General features: G+C 41.0%; 1 protein-coding gene across 7 annotated transcripts in view; it reads left to right on the forward strand.

Moving 5' to 3' along the window:
* LOC117409061 (mitogen-activated protein kinase 10) overlaps window positions 1-17,812 on the forward strand; it is a 94,246-nt gene that overhangs the window by 40,043 nt on the left and 36,391 nt on the right. For 3 of the 7 annotated variants that reach the window (XM_059019112.1, XM_059019206.1, XM_059019182.1), the window contains 2 exons: window positions 1,407-1,478; window positions 8,354-8,523. In XM_059019112.1, coding sequence (XP_058875095.1) covers window positions 1,407-1,478; window positions 8,354-8,523 — 242 coding nt within the window. Of the gene's footprint in view, window positions 1-1,406; window positions 1,505-8,353; window positions 8,524-17,812 lie in introns of all 7 variants that reach the window. The other 4 variants (XM_059019319.1, XM_059019266.1, XM_059019221.1 and 1 more) reach the window with 2 other exon arrangements.

Genomic DNA, 17,812 nt, shown 5'->3' on the forward strand with positions numbered 1-17,812 from the left:
CTTTAAAGCCAATGATTCAGTTGGATTTATCCACTATTAAATCTAAAAAAGTAAATATGATTTCTTTAATACCTTGCTACAGTAGCTGATAACTGTTTGTGAAACACCTGTGCTGCACTGATACATCTGTTTCTGAATGGAAGTTTTTAGGAATCTGGGTACATACAGTCAGTGACACTGTGTATGTATATTCTTGTTTTTAGAATTTTTTCTTTGTGGTAAATTAGCAAGAATCTGTAATGATTACAACATTATTTAAGCAAACCTATCTATACTGTAGTATACAAATGTAACACGGTACATCATCACAGTATGCTCAAAGTGTAATTATTTAAGAAACTGTAAAATTTCTGATTAGCATGGGAGCATTACTGTGGGTAACTACGGGCAATTATACCATGTTTCCATTTGCCACTTACTTGAAAGCTATTTTAAATCTGACTTGTTTATTTGTATCAGCAGCAGATCGAGATCAAGTAGATTTCAATTGCAACTCCCTCAGCCCCAGTTAGGATTGCAGTCTGGCAGAAGTAGATCTCTTGCACTGAAGATGAAAGTTAAGCTGTAGACAAGTTTGTTTTTTTTTTATTTTTTTTGTATGAATGCATAGTCACGGTAAAAACATTTCTGGTTCTGCAAATACATTATTTGGCATACAAAATAATGCTACAGTTTTTTTTTTTTTTTGTTTGCACTGAATGTGAGAGACCTGTTTTAAATCTGACTGCAGACAAAAAAATATGTTGACTGAACATATAGCTGTGAATATATTATATCGTCAGGGAAATATTGGAGTTTGGTGAATTAATTAATAAATAGCAAGCATACAAACGAGATGAGATTGAGGATGTGCATGGTGTATTTAAGTTTTTCTGAGCAGTAGAATTTAACATTTTAGTAACTTAGTTTTGTTACTATTCACAGACAGTAAGATTCCACATCACTCAAAGATATTTAGACCCTCATATAGTTCTGTTTTTCTGTTATATTACTAAAAAGTTTTCTTCTTAAATGCAAAGCTGAATTTAACACCAATTATCTCCTTATCCCTCTTATTGAACCCAAAAGGCTTGTTGGTGAACAGTATACCAGTGTACATACTGTATAGACAAATTCAATTTCAGAGTTCTGGTGACATTGATTAACCACTATAGCTTAGCTCCTGAAAGTTTATGTATCACCAGAACCCCTTGATGGAATTGCATCTTCATTATTTACACTTGGGTGTTCATTAATTCTTATATCATAAGGACAACAATGTGTTTGGGAGGTAAAAGGTTAAAAAGGATCTTCCAAAGACATCCATGGTACAACCTTAGTGTAATACCAAATTTGTTACAATACTCATTTAGACATGGATAAATAAGATTCCACTTGTAACAATGTATTTTGTGTTTGTTTTCCAGGTATTTATGAGCCATCATTTCTTGTATTACTTCAGCGAACCTATCCTGGATGTGAAGATTGCCTTTTGTCAGGTGTGTGTTCCATACAGGTAAACAAGGTACAGTATTCATTCACTTCCATTTCCCTTTCATAGTACCAGTATGTCTTGCAGATCATATACAACACGTGATTGAGCTCCTTACAGATGAGGTTTAATGCATAGCTTTAATTGAAACCATATACCGTGCAGGATCTCAGTGAAATTGCATTTTTTCCATTAATAAAAACTTTCATAACAGTCTCATTTAGTACTGTTGTTAATTACTGTCCTGGGTCATTAATCCACTGAGGGATTGCCCCCCGAAGTAATTTCACCTGAAACAGTTTTACAGATAATGCAGATTGTGCATTAGAAGCGAGTGGCAGTTTACAGGCCCGGGTTCACTCGTTAGTAGGGCCCTACCTAAATCACTGTAAAAATAAAAACAAATTGTGACTCAGTTGCGGACAAAGTAAGAAAAATTGTGGGAAATAATTTTTTGCTCTTTAATAGTTGAGGTAATTTACAAAATCCAAGGGTATTCATTTTTTATTAAAACATAAAAAATAGCTAAAATGATTTAAAAAAAAACCCCAAAAAAACCAACAAAAAAAAACTGTAGCATTATTTTGTATGCCAAATAATGTATTTGCAGAACAAGAAATGTTTTTACCGTGACTATGCATTCATACAAAAAAAAAACAACAACAAAAAAAACATGTCTATAGTTTCACCAGTACATTTTAAAGGAATTATAGTTGTAACAAAAATGCTGGACGAAATCGAGTCCAGTTATCTTTAGACCTTCACATTTTAGAAGTATTGAAGGTCAGTGCAGAACACCCACTGGCAGTCTTCTCGTGCATGCCCTGCCGTTGCTTTGTGAAGGCTTGTCCATACCGAGACGCTGCACGCTCGGCACCTACAGAATGAGGCAAAATCGATAGGGATCGCTTTGCTGTTTGTTAACTCTGTAGAACTACAGGTGATTTATGCTTCATGGAAACAAGCAGAACGTAAAATCGAAAGATTTGATCGTATTAATCAATGGTTTGGCATTCTGAGCAATGAACTCAATGTCAAGTGGCAAGTACGTGTCACTTAAAAGCGAGATTAAAGTGTCCTGTAGTGTGTCAGGTGAAATCCTTATTTCACTTTCAATGAACTCACTGTATACATGAACAGGCTCAGTGTGGTATAGAACTGCTTGAAACCACAAATTCCATCGCATCACCACTTGTTTTGGACACAGAAGCACTTGACCGGGACTCGTCTACTGTTTTTCTGCAAGAACAACTTTAAAACGCTGTGAGCTGGACAGTGTTTTAATTTTTTTTTTTCATTGCAGCAACGAATTTGTCAACTTTAGAAAAATGTTATGCCACTGATTGATAGCCAGACTTGCAATGTGTGCATTGCACGTTCTATGCGCCGAATAAGGAAGTTAGCCACGTAGTACTTCATTATATGCCTGAGTACAGTATGTGGCATTATCTGTCACAATCCCAGGCACCTTGTTAAACTCAATAGCAGTGCGAGATGTGACGTGTACCTTACTACTCTAGTGAAGGGGGGAGAACAATCAGGCTACTTTGCAAATTCCAGCAGCTGATTGTGCGTGCCATGAAGTAAAAGTCAAGTCCTGAGATTTTATAACATGCAGAGGTACCGCTTGCAGAGGTTTTGTGTTTTGCAACGCTGCCCCTGTACACTGCTAGACATTGCGGTAGAAGCCTAATATTGCAGGATCCACAATTTCCGCAATTTCGTGAATTAAGTAGGGCCCTACTCATTAGGCATTTTGGATACCGGATTTGCTTGAACAATATCTAGAATACAATTTCCATCTTATCTTAGAATTGCTTTGTTGTCAGCTTATCATTGCTAGCAGTTTTCAGAGTAGGCAGGGTGGTATAGGTCATAATATACCCTATAGCTAACCAAATACACTTTCTATGCTGGATATGCGATCAAAAGTCTACCATGTAGCGGAGCGAAAACAAAAGTCGGTGTAATTTATAATCTCAAACAGGACCTCATATACTTTTGGTACATTAGCCCAGAAGCATCATAAAGAACTGAGTCATAAAAACAAGGGCAATTATGTTAAATTATAGTTTTATATTTGTATCTATACGATTATGTAGAAGGACAAAAGCCAGATGATTAATGATCCAGGACATGTTATTTATTTTAAATATTTGCAATGATACTAGTTACACAACAGGTATGAAATATCACAGTTAATGTATTTTTCTTCTTGTTTAGATTCAATTTCTGTTTCAGTCATCTCATCCAGGTGACTTTTCAAAACTCAGACATTTAAAGCACCCCTGCATCCTGAGTAGAGCACTCAGAATCATGTCTAATCTTTAAGCACATCTAGTACATGATTCTGAGAGCTTCATTGGGGCCACAGGAGTGCTTTAAAAGTCTCAGTTTTAAAAAGCCACCATGTGTGATGGCTAGGACAGAAATTGATATAGGTTAAGGTATTGTTAAGGTAACTGATATTTCCTCCCCATCCAGTATATCATGTTGTCCTTGAAGTACTGGTCATAAGAATGTTGTAAAAGTAAAAGTAAGGTTGCTAGGTAGAAGGTAAATGACTGTTGTATTGTAGCAGCTATTAATGCTTGAGGGGGTTCAGGCAGGAACAAATGATTTGTTTAATTTGCAATAAATGTGATTAATGTTTTTTTAATAGAAGCCATAGAGGCAGGGATGCATGGAGGTCTGCAGAGAGAAGAAATTATTTAACCAATAAAACTATGAACACCAACAAATGAAGGCTCATTAATTAGAAGGAGTATGATTGTTTTATAACATTTTGTAATCTAAAATTTAAAATGCAGATTAGTAAAAACATTTAATCACATTATTGTTATTGCTGTAACAAGGTTTTTGGAACAAACTTGTATGAAGGCATTCTAAAATGGCAATGCAAAAAAAAATGTTGTTTAAGATTTCAAAGGATCTTAAAGGATTTCATTGTATGTTTTAAGGGCATTTGAACAAAGAATCCCATTCCAGTCTGCTCAAATCTTCTCTCTTGGGATTACGAACTTCACACTGGATGGATATACACATCGGCTGTTTGTACAGAATGGAGTATCTGTTTTAAAAATGGTTAAAGCATCACTAATTCACATAGGTATGCTAGCAATACATATACATACATAAATACATACATACATACATACATACATACATACATACATACATACATACATACATACACACATACACATTATTTAGTTACAGCTTTATAAGAAGCTATCCAGCAATGTTTTTTTCAGCAATTATATTTTTTCTGTGTCAGGAAATTTTGATAGAAGACAGAAGCAAGGTTTTTCAATTATTTAGTGTACAAATGTTATACCAAAAATGTAGCTAATGAAAACTGTGCTGGAGCTTATTCTCATTTCAATAAAATATTGTAATTACAGTGAATTGTTGTTAATGAGATTCAAACGAGTTATATTACCATCAGTACAGTTGTGAGATGTTCCAATGATAAATGGGACTTTAATTGCTCAAGATTGTATTATGTGTAGATGCCTGCTCCTCTGCTTTCTTTCAGTCTCATCCCTTAGTTTTTCAGAATGCTAATGGGAGTTTTAACTGGTCTAATTTAACAAGAGAAAATGTTAATTTATTATCAAGATTTTCATTTATAAGCATCATTTATAAGGATTTTTTTTTTCTGGAAATGACAGTGATCAGAGAGGCTTTGGTAATTTAATTATGGCACTGCTGTCCTTTAAAGAAGTTGCACAAACAGCCTCTATCATTTTTAGTAGCTAGGCACCATCATTATAATGTTGTCTCAAGTGTCACTTGTCATTGGTTATAAAAACCCTTTGGATAATCATTACATATTCTACCTGAACACACTGACACAACCTTGTGTAATGGAAATGGGCCTGCAAAGCTGCACACCCTTGAAACCTTAAAATACAAGCAATTCTAGTGTCGTCAACGAGATGTACATTCAATCAGAAGATTATTCAGCATATTGCTTCCTATTCAAACCAAGAGGAAATGATCTGTCACATATTCCACATGAATGAGAAATTACATTAAATGTTAAAAAAAATGAAATGGTGTCACTTATTTCAAAAGAACTATTGACAGTGTGTATTGATATTGATTAAATTAGTATTTCTCACTTGTAAACAGCTTTCTAAAAGTTTGATTAATGATCCGTTTGAGATATATTTGACATGGACAGTGTCAGTGAAAATAATAGGATCTTTTCATAAAAGTTCAGAGCAGATCATGAATTAATAAGCATGAACTCCTTTGTCTCAAACACAAACAGAATGTTGATGTTAAAAAAGTAGCCACTCACTTTTTCTTGCCACAGAAGTGTTTTTATAGTGTACAGAGGAATAGTGGGCTAAGTGGACTACAGTCTGAATTTGAAAAGCTAGACTGTCCATAGACTTTTGACACTGTTATAGACTCTGTTTAAACAGTGTCCAATATCAGAACTATATAATCAGGGTTGCCATATGTCGAGATTGAGATGCATTGGTCGAACTTTGTGGGGAAGCTAACATGGCATGCCTGACTGTTAATGTCCCACACTCTTCATGTTTATTTGGATTAAAGGCTATAAGTTAGATTTTCCTAATATTATGTAATACACAGGACATGGTTTCTGGCTAATGTACAGCCCTTGTGCGTCCTAAAAATGTTACAAGCGCGTGACTTTTTTCCGGAAATCTGCCAAAATGTGTTTCCTGCATTATACAAATGTTAACATTATCTGAAGCAGAAGGTCATTTGAATGCTGGTAGCTTTCTTGTATTCTTGTCATCACTCAAAAGAAAAATCAATTCTGGGAAGGCATTATAGACTCGGTTTCAGGCAATACTACCTATTATGTTAATGGAGTGTTATTTAGACTTAAAGGTTATTTACATATGCAGTTGACATTGCTAAGTGATGAAAGCTTTAGAAAACCTCATTTGTAGCGTTTGTAATGTACAATTAGTTTAATGTCTCTGTAACCTTCTTTATTTATACAGTTCACATTCTTATTCACTTGAATCTAATTACTGTAAGCAACCTATATATGCGATACATGATGACATCAAATACTGGCACAAAGATGAATTTTTAGACAACACTGGACCTCAAGATCATCCCAGTCCAGGTCTTTATTCCAGACTAGGGTCAATTATACTGTCTAGAGTATATAGGAACTGATTGGAACAAAAACCCATACTGGAATGAATTTTGATGATACAACACTGCAATAGGCCCATATGCACAACACTTTAAGGATTCTGTTTTATGAATAAATTAATTTTATGAATAAATACAGATTGACCTTCATTAATCTGTATATAATGAATATCAAACTTTATTCATAAAAACTGTCTTTAAAAAGCTCATGAGGTTGAAGGTGCAACAATTAGTAAAACAAATTAATACAAACAAATTATAAAAGCGATTTCAATTCAACACTCATGGGTTTGTAACAGGTTAATTGCTTTTTGTTGACTGAAAAACTGCAGCTCTCCTGCCTTTTAAGCATTCTTTAACACTAGTATGTGCTCATGGCGCTGCATTTCGGATCAGGTGTAACTCCAACTGTGGGTGGGGGAGTGAGCGACAATCGCATTACTGAATAGAGATTAACCGTTTCGGATCACTATTTCCCAATTAAATCCATTAATCGTTACTTGAGTTATAGGTTTGAGAATAGGGCCCTTTGCACCTGGTCTTCCATTTAAGAAAAAAGACATTGAAACGTTAGCCACTAAAAAAAGAATCAAGTGGGCTCCCGAGTGGCGCATCCAGTAAAAGAGCTCCACGTGGAGTGCAGGATGCGCTCTATAGTCTGGACGTCACGAGTTCAAGTCCAGGCTATTCCACAGCCGACCGTGGAAGCACCCAGAGGGCATTGCACAATTGGCCGAGCATCGCCCAGGGGGAGGGAGGGCTAGGTCGGCCAGGGTGTCCTCGGCTCACCCCGCACCAGCGACCCCTGTAGTCTGGCCGGGCGCCTGCGGGCTTGCCTGTAAGCTGCTCGAGAGCTGCGTTGTCCTCCGACGCTGTAGCTCTTGGGCGGCTGCATGGTGAGTCCGCAGTGTGAAAAAAAGCGGTCGGCTGACGACACACGCTTCGGAAGACAGTGTGTGTTTGTCTTCGCCCTCCCGAGTCAGCGCAGGTTTGGTAGCGGTGAGCTGAGCTTAAAAAATAATTGGCCATTCTAAATTGGGAGAAAATAATAAAAATAATTGGCAATGACTAAATTAAAAAAAAGAATCAAGTGGAGAGTGGGGAGAGATTTTAGCCAAATGTTTTTGCACATGCCTAATTGATACTTTACATTAATATCGCCTCCTTGTTAGGCTGAAAAAAGTCTGACATATAAATATACAGTAACTGCCAACATCTGATGCTACTGTGTAAATATTAAGTGGCATGTTGCAACACATAATGAACAACCTAAAAGGTCAAACCAATAATCCTGGTGTTTAACAAATACTTAACTTGACAGCTTTGAGTAGCCATTACTTTAGTGATAAACAGGTCCTGTTTTGAAACTGTTACTTTGGTTATTTAGTTCAAATTGAAATAAGTAAAACCTTTAAATGTGTTCATTAGAGAATATCACATACAAAGGGAATGCATGACAAGGATGTTATAATTTGCATTATATTTGAAGGAGGACTGAAGCTGGCATTTGGCTGGACACAATCACTTGGTCAACTGATAAATCCAAGAAATTAACCCTATACAGTTATATCAAGATACTGTAAATAAATTATCTGCAAAGAACCACCTGACAGAGAAATAAAATTGGTCTCCTAACTCGATCTTTCACAGAATCACTGCTTAACAATCTAAGAGTTACAAGCCACGCACATTCTAATTGTGTTGCTGATTTTTTATTTTTTATTTTAACAGGGATTTGGTAAACAAGTGGATGTTTCATACATCGCCAAACATTACAACATGAGCAAAAGCAAAGTGGACAACCAGTTCTACAGCGTGGAAGTAGGAGACTCCACCTTCACAGTTCTCAAACGGTACCAGAACCTCAAGCCCATTGGTTCCGGGGCTCAGGGGATAGTTTGGTGAGTCCCACAGAAGAATTTATTGTGCTTCATTTTGTGACCAATTTATTTCATATCAACCTAAGCATTTTTTTTATTTAGCTTCCAGATGAATGTAAAACTAGGTCAGTTTTCTCTCTGATTGATGTTTTCTTTCTACTAAAAAGGACAACAGGAACTGCAAACATCTTCTTGGCACATTGTCAATTCTGTCCCTTAAGAACTCAGGCAGCTAAAATGAGTACAGTTATGTACTGCAGTGTATACTTATTTACTACATAATGCATCATGTCCAAACTGTTCAACAGCAAGTGCATTTTTTTCAATAATTCTGTACATTTGCAATCAGAATAGATGCAGGAGGATTGTTAATGCATCTGTCACACACATTTGTTTTGTACTGTAATGCAATGTATCAGGTCACACAGATCTAATTACATTTCTATCTGTTTTTTTTTTTTTTTTAGCTATACATTGGTGTAAGATTCACAGCTTTTGACAGGAAACATTATCAAAGCAAGTTCTTAACCCGTTGACACATGTCCCATTTGAAGTTACTCATAGACCCATAAATGTTCTCTACTGAAAACCTTTGCAACACTGTATGTAAAGTTATGGCCAAAAGTTTTTTAGGATTGAGACATCATAATAATAATAATAATAATAATAATAATAATAATAATAATAATAATAATAATAATAATAATAATAAACTATATGAACATAATTTAGATAGTTTATTTAACATCATGTAATCAAAGAAACTACAAAATAATGTCAAACAAGTCATACCAAAAAACTACCAGAAGTCATAATAGTAGTACAGTGTTTCATGTTAGATTTCGAAATGTCACATTTAAAAAAAAAATTCAGTACAAAGCGGTATGTAATTCAATATGTTAAGGTCTCATTATTCAACAGGTTTCATTAGACTTTATGAAGCGAAATTAGTTAATTCTATAGGGTGGTGCAAAACGTGTGGTACAGTCTGTGTGTGTGCAGTGTAGGTATACAGATACATATACAAATACTAATGTATGGAAATTTCCCGAAGTTGGGGTATGTAAACTTTTGACGACAGCTGTACACACACACCTGGAGCCACTGTCTCTCACTTTTTCTTTTGTTTTTAACATGTGAAGCAGTAATGTATATTTTAGCTTTTAATAACAAGTGTGACACCTTTTTCATTGCTAAGCATCATGATTATGCTACACCATTGAGTTCCTTGAATGGACAGACTTGGTCAAGAAATCCTGCCCTTTTACTTGCACAAACCCAAAGATCTTCTATATACAAAAGATAGTCAACTCCGCCAATTTAACATTGCAACTTCTGTCTGAGCCGAAGCAGTGCATCCTGGGAATCCAAAGAGTTCCGGTGGCAAGTTTTCTCCTCTCTATAATGTAAATTCTGCCTCATTACCTATTCCAAGCTTTCTCTTTTGAAAACAATTGTATTTTTTTTTAGCAAGATTCATCTGGATTTATTCAGACACCCCTCCTTAACACATATGCGTTATTATTTCTACGATCGATGTTTTCAATTTGCCTGACAAGAGCTCTTTACCATCTTTACTTGTTTACCATCACAGACCCTGTCTTTCACACTGTGTCTGTGTGGCGGAGTGTCCCGCCCCTATTTATTATTATTTGTATTTTTGTTTGCGGCGCGGGTAAAAGCGCCGCGTCTTTTATTATTATTTAAAAAACCCCGTGAGGATGCATGGCTGATCAGCTACTGATTACTTAAATAGCTGACAGTCATGCATCCTTACCAAACGCGTGCAGACTCTGGCCGGGGGATAATAAGATAATTACCAACTAGTTAAATCCCTCGGCCAGAGTATATAAACCAGCAGCACTCTGCACTCGGGGTTGAGAGTGTAGAGGAGAGTACGGGAGAGCGGAGAGAGAAAAAGCAACATTAACAAAACAATTGCTAAGACGTGCTGGATTTCCCAGCACATCACTTACTTGTTTGTTTGTTTATTCGTTTGGCCCTCGCGCCTTTATGTTTTGTGTTTTTGTTTAAATCTTTTGTTTTGTTTATTAAATACGCTGAGTGCACTAACACTCAGCTTCAACCGCCCATCCACTGTTTGGTTTGAGTTACTTCCGGGTCCGTGACGTCATCCACATCACCACTGCGAGCCAGACTGTCACATATGGTGTCCTGCGTGGGACAAACAACGCCTCCAACAGCCGGACCAGGATTGAAAAGTGCGTTTTTTTTTTTTGTTTGTTCGTTTTTTTTTTCAAATTAAAAATGGGGAAAAGTAGCCGGAGGAGAAAGCAGCAGCAGCAGCAACAACAGCAGCAGGAGGCGCAGCAACATCAGCCTTACCTTGCCACACTGGATATCTGCCTCACCTGCCTGAAGGGTGAGGAGTGGTGCTTCGCGGTTGGTGAGGTTGGGCACGTGGCACCAGACCAACCCCCTCCATGGCAGGAGAAAGAGGAGCCAGAGCGTCCAGTGAGGGAGGACCTGCATCCTCCAAAGAGGACGAATGCACTCTCCTCTGAGGGAGTCTGGGACTGGCTGGTGGAGCCGGGGAGGGATTATGAGGAAGCCCTCCCTGCAGTGATCAACCTCCTGTGGGCAAGAGATGGGGAGCGCTGGGAGGCCTGGGAACAGCAACACCACCCAGCTTCCCTCCCAGACATCGCAGCCATGGTGTTCAACTACCTGGCTGCGGATATGGGAGAGACCCTGCTGCTGCCATCTCCAGCATCAGAGGGAGAGGAGCCATCGCTGCCGTCTCCAGCGCCAGAGGGAGAGGAGCCATCGCTGCCGTCTCCAGCGCCAGAGGGAGAGGAGCCATCGCTGCCGTCTCCAGCGCCAGAGGGAGAGGAGCCATCGCTGCCGTCTCCAGCGCCAGAGGGAGAGGAGCCATCGCTGCCGTCTCCAGCGCCAGAGGGAGAGGAGCCATCGCTGCCGTCTCCAGCGCCAGAGGGAGAGGAGCCATCGCTGCCGTCTCCAGCATCAGAGGGAGAGGAGCCATCGCTACCGTCTCCAGCATCAGAGGGAGAGGAGCCATCGCTACCGTCTCCAGCATCAGAGGGAGAGGAGCCATCGCTGCCATCTCCAGCATCAGAGGGAGAGGAGCCATCGCTACCGTCTCCAGCATCAGAGGGAGAGGAGCCATCGCTACTGTCTCCACCAGCAGAGGGAGAATGCCTGCTGGTTTCGCCTCCACAGCCTGGGGAGGAGCCCGAACGTCCTACGCCCGAGTGGGAGGAGCCCGAACGTCCTACGCCCGAGTGGGAGGAGCCCGAACGTCCTACGCCCGAGTGGGAGGAGCCCGAACGTCCTACGCCCGAGTGGGAGGAGCCCGAACGTCCTACGCCCAAGAGGGGGGAGTCGGTGCGTCCACAGCCCAAGAGGGAGGAGTCGGTGCGTCCACAGCCCAAGAGGGAGGAGTCGGTGCGTCCACAGCCCAAAGAGGGGGGAGTCGGTGCGTCCATAGCCCAAGAGGTGGAAGTCTGCGCTTCCACAGCCGTAGGACCCAAGCTGCAGTCCCAAGAGCCAGAAGGGGAGGAGTTACAGGCTCAACCCCCTGAATTTTTCTGGGGGGGAGAAGGGCAGGATGCTGGTGTTCCCCAGCAGCCTCTATTTATGCTGCTGAAGGGAGCACGGCACACACCAGCCCAGCCGCCACAGCAGAGGGAGCCAGCACCGCCACAGCCTCCCTCTGAGTGGCCAGCATCCGCCCCATCGCCTCTGCCTCCACCACCACCAGGAGCAGAGCAGCAGGAGCTGCCTCTGTCTCCACCACCACCAGGAGCAGGGCAGCAGGAGCTGCTTCTGTCTCCACCATCACCAGGAGCAGAGCAGCAAGAGCTGCCTCTGCCTCCGCCACCTCCACCAGCAGAGGGTGAATGCCTGCTGGTTCCACATCCACCGTCGTGGGAGGACTGCTTGCCCCTCCCACCTCCACCAGCAGAGGGTGAATGCCTGCTGGTTCCGCCTCCACCGTCGTGGGAGGACTGCTTGCCCCTCCCACCTCCACCAGCAGAGGATGAATGCCTGCTGGTTCTGCCTCAACCGTCGTGGGAGGACTGCTTGCCCCTCCCACCTCCACCAGCAGAGGATGAATACCTGCTGGTTCCGCCTCAGCCGCCGTGGGAGGACTGCTTGCCACTCCCAGCTCCACCAGCAGAGGGTGAATACCTGCTGGTTCCGTCTCAGCCGCTGTGGGAGGACTGCTTTCCCCTCCCACCTCCACCAGCAGAGGGTGAATACCTGCTGGTTCCACATCCACCGTCATGGGAAGGACTGCTCCTGCCCTGCCTCGCACCACCCAGGGATGCCTGCCTCGCATCGCCTGGGGCTGCCTGTTCCACATCGCCTGGGGTCGCCAGGGATCCTGCTTCGCCTGGGGTCGCCAGGGATCCTGCTTCGCCTGGGGTCGCCAGGGATCCTGCTTCGCCTGGGGTCGCCAGGGATCCTGCTTCGCCTGGGGTCGCCAGGGATCCTGCTTTGCCTGGGGTCGCCAGGGATCCTGCTTCGCCTGGGGTCACTACACTGTGGTCGGAGCCCCACGGAGGGGAGCTGCCGGCCATGAAGAAAGGGGGGGAGGTCAGGAGACCAGCTCCCCCAGCCGCACTTTCGCGGCCAGAGATCATGTGGTCAGAGCCCCACGAAGGGGAGCTGCCAGCCATGGAAAAGGGGGGGGAGGTCAGGAGACCAGCTCCCCCAGCCGCACTTTCGCGGCAGGAAATACTGTGGCTGGAGCCCCGTGAAGGGCAGCTGTCAGCCATGAAGAAGGGGGGGGAGGTCAGGAGACCAGCTTCCCCCGCAGCAATTTCGCTGCAGGAGAAAGGGTGGCCAGAGCCCCACGGAGGGGAGCTGTCGGCCATGAAGAAGGGGGGCAGGTCTGGAGACCACCCCCAAAAATTTTTTGGCCAGAGGAGCTGGCCGGTGCGCGGGCCATTGGAACACTACGGCTGTTTGGGTGGGAGGAGGACATCCCACCGTGGCTGCCACCTTTGGCCCGTTGCTGCCCCTGTTCCTGCGCCGGGACTGCTGACCGGGACTTTGGGGACTAAGGGGGGAGGTGGCCGAAAAGGCCATGTGTGCTGCGCACAAGGGGGGGCATGTGTGGCGGAGTGTCCCGCCCCTATTTATTATTATTTGTATTTTTGTTTGCGGCGCGGGTAAAAGCGCCGCGTCTTTTATTATTATTTAAAAAACCCCGTGAGGATGCATGGCTGATCAGCTACTGATTACTTAAATAGCTGACAGTCATGCATCCTTACCAAACGCGTGCAGACTCTGGCCGGGGGATAATAAGATAATTACCAACTAGTTAAATCCCTCGGCCAGAGTATATAAACCAGCAGCACTCTGCACTCGGGGTTGAGAGTGTAGAGGAGAGTACGGGAGAGCGGAGAGAGAAAAAGCAACATTAACAAAACAATTGCTAAGACGTGCTGGATTTCCCAGCACATCACTTACTTGTTTGTTTGTTTATTCGTTTGGCCCTCGCGCCTTTATGTTTTGTGTTTTTGTTTAAATCTTTTGTTTTGTTTATTAAATACGCTGAGTGCACTAACACTCAGCTTCAACCGCCCATCCACTGTTTGGTTTGAGTTACTTCCGGGTCCGTGACGTCATCCACATCACCACTGCGAGCCAGACTGTCACAGTCTGTCAGTCAGTACAGCGTGTGGCGTGTTCCTGCCTCCCACTACGTCACAGGTGAGGCAGGCACAAATGGAGCGTTTTCAGTGGCCGTGGCTTAGGATCCGCTTTTATCTCAACATATGGGCACAGAAACATTTTTTTACATTTTATTTTTCCAGTTTTATAACAAATTAATACAGCTGATTTAATTTAAGTTAAAAAAAAAAACATGACAGGTGCTCTTAAGTGCTGAGGGAACTATACCAGAGGAAAGTGAACCATTTATAATTTTTAAAATGTGGGTATTAATAACACCAAGAACATATTTTAATAGTTTTGTAGGAATAGGATCAAGAGAGCATGTAGTAGCTCTCATATGTTGAACTAGCTCTGTCAGTTCCTGTAAGGTAATCAAAGAAAAAGTCTCCATAGTAGCCTTCATAGGTGTAGTTGTGCTGGAGTTCTCTTTAATAGAAGGTGAATGTGGAATCTCATTTCTGATGTCTAGTATTTAATTTTTAAAGAAATGTAAGAAGTCATTGCAGCTGTGAGAGGAGCCAATGTCAAGAAGGGTAGGGCTATTAGGTGAAGGATTAATTAATTTATCTAGGGTACCAAAAATAAATCTAGTCCTTCTGTTTCAGCAGGTTTTGAGACTGAATACAAATTGCACATTATTATTATTATCATTATTAATTATTTCTTAGCAGATGCCCTTACACAGGGTGACTTACAGTTGTATACAAAAAATACATATCAACAATTACAGTACAATTAAGAGCACATGTAAACTGTGTACCAGCAGTATTTGTATTCTAAAACCACCACTAAAATCATCCCACTCCCCAAAAAAAAAAATTATATTATGTGCAAGATTTCATGCCGTGGGATTCCATACAAACTATGCAAATGAAACTGACTGCATAACAGGGTTTCAGCAGTTTATAGTATTATTCAAAAATACAGACAGACTTGTCTGTTCCTATCGGTTTACTGAAATTTAGTCTAACAAATTATATGGGTATTGTTAGGAACTGTACAAAATAGACTAATAATAAATAATAATTCATAAATAGCTCTGGGGTACACAGGGATACTTTCAGTATACAGCTTGCAAGGCATATGTCTGACTTCAGACCATTTGACAGATTCAGAGGGAGGGTGGCGTCTAACAAGTTGTATTTAGACTAATTGTTCATGACAGGTCTATTTGAAGATCTAATCTTGAGCAAGCCAAAGCAGCATTTTGCAGCTTGTACTCAGCAGGCCAGTATTGTACACAATATCGCTTGTAACATGAGTGCAGAATTACTGTGTATAAAATCTCATGTGAATGTGTTAATCGTTCAACAAGGTTCTCTTTATATCATTCTACTACTAACATGGTCAACCCTGATTTACTAAGCATAACCATTATCAGACCATGCATGGTGCTTTGCACCACATCTAAACCATGTTCTACTGAAATTGATCTCATTATTCACCTCAACTTTTCAAGACCATGGCGTTTCAGAACATGGTCATACATCACTACCAGTTATACCATGAGTGGTATAACTGGATTTCATCCAGACCCTTGTCTCTCATTGTTTAGTTTATGACTGTGGTTTGGTGGGCCAGTGAACCGCAAATTCAATAAGAATTTGACTTTCTTGAAGTTGAATTTTTGTCACATTTACACTTACAAGCTTGACCAAAGCTGCCTTAGGATCAGCTGGTTCTACAGCTTCTTATCAAGTAAAGTTCCTGTTTACTCTACCGGGCCCTATTAGCAGGTGTGTGTGTATGTCTGAGAGAGAATTGCAACATGGCCTCACAAGGTGAGACAGGGGGGCAATGTTGGGCTTGAAGTTTATTCAGCAGTCAGCCAGCTCTCAGGCAGTGGAAGAAGAAATTAAATCCTTGCCTTAAGTGTTGTGGGGAGATCTAATTGGATATACTGTAGGTCTAGTCTTGTGGCACAGTGTTTCATTAAATTTACTGATCCAAACAGTGCTATTTAAGGGCAGGGTGTGGAAAAACGATTAGATTGCAGCTATGGGAACTGGATTTGTGTTTGTCTGTTTATGTATCAAAGTACAACTCTTTGCTTACAGATAATACAGTGCTTTATTAGCCAGTTTGAAGTCGCTACTCCTATCCAACTTCTTTTCACATCTAATCCTAATGGTGATGGAAGGCAATGGAATTGCCTTCAGCTTAATTAGAAGTGAGCAACTGGGGTTTGGGTGGCACAGCAGTGTAAATCACCCTCCTTGAAACCCTGGTTTCAGTGAGTGGAAATCATGCTTACAATTCTTAACTAAAATGTGTTTACTTTGAGCGATTTGATACTGTTGACAATTGTTAGAAGGCATGCTCAATAGAAATTAAATGTACATCAGAATGTATCTTAATGTACTAAATAGACTGCAATTTGTATAGCTCAGGGGTCTCCAATCCTGGTCCAGGAGGGCCGTTGTCCCTCCTGGTTTTTGTTCCAACTGTATCTTAAATTACTTAATTGGACCAATTAAGAGCTTATTAGAAGCTTAATTGGTCCAGTTAATTAATTTAGGGTACAGTTGTAACAACAACCAGGAGTGACACCAGCCCTCCAGGATCAGAATTGGAGTCCCCTGGTATAGCTGGATTGTTGAATATTACAGTATGCCATTTTAATCTTTCCTTTAAATTACTTTATTTAATTCCAAACATAATTTATACATACTTATATTACATGCCCCGGTGGCTGAACAAAAATGTGATATGTTGAAAGGGAATTGCACTTTGAAATGTCATTTACGATTTGTGACTTGAAATCTGGTTGTGGAGAAGTGAATAAAGCCCAGCAATGTCTACCTCAGTAGTGGCAAGTACTGATTTATATTGAAAACATTTCTCGCCATAGCAACTATTGGCAACTTTTAATACTTACACAAATACACTAACTCCTAGTTAAAAAATAAAAAGTTACAGGTCCTTTTTTTCTTCTTTTATATACCTTTTTTAAGAGGTAGATACCTGACGTCAGTTTTCCGGTAAAGCCCTAGGGAATGCTCACTTGATCACAGGTGTTCCTGTACAGACAGTACAGCATGAATTCAAGCTAAAACAAAGTCTGCAACAGTTTAAAAAAGGTGTATTTGTCAGTGCTATAGGCCATGCTTGGCAGTATCTGAAAATGTAGCAAGGGCATTTTTGTTTGAAATGTACTGCTTGTGCACTGTATGTCTTGGCTGGCTTTTGTGTTCCAACTTTATTTACTGTGAAATACTGTAAATGCACCAGTCAGTCTAGAAACTTTGCTGGACTTGATTCTTTGTAAGCGATTTATTGGAAAACATTTCTACTTATATATGTATGTATAATTGGCATTAAAAAATAATGCTAGTATTTCACGATTCTGCTCTTTCAGATCGGTATTTTTATGAAATAAGAAAATTAAATGATGTTTGTAAGGCTTTTTAAATTACCTTCATAATTCATGCTTTGGCAACAATTGAGCTGCATTTTTTAAAGATCTCGCCACGGATTAGACAGGGCCTTAGTTATTTTCAATATTGTGTTATGGTGGGAACACAAAAAATAGCACAGAGGAAGCTTCAAATCCTACTGATGGCAGGGACAATGCCATCACATCTAGGAAAAGCATTACTTGACAGGACCGGGAGGGAATTGGGAGTTAAAATGCTGGGAAATT

The sequence above is a fragment of the Acipenser ruthenus genome, chromosome 1 (genome assembly GCF_902713425.1).
Source record: "Acipenser ruthenus chromosome 1, fAciRut3.2 maternal haplotype, whole genome shotgun sequence".
In the NCBI taxonomy this organism is placed as follows: Eukaryota; Metazoa; Chordata; class Actinopteri; order Acipenseriformes; family Acipenseridae; genus Acipenser; species Acipenser ruthenus.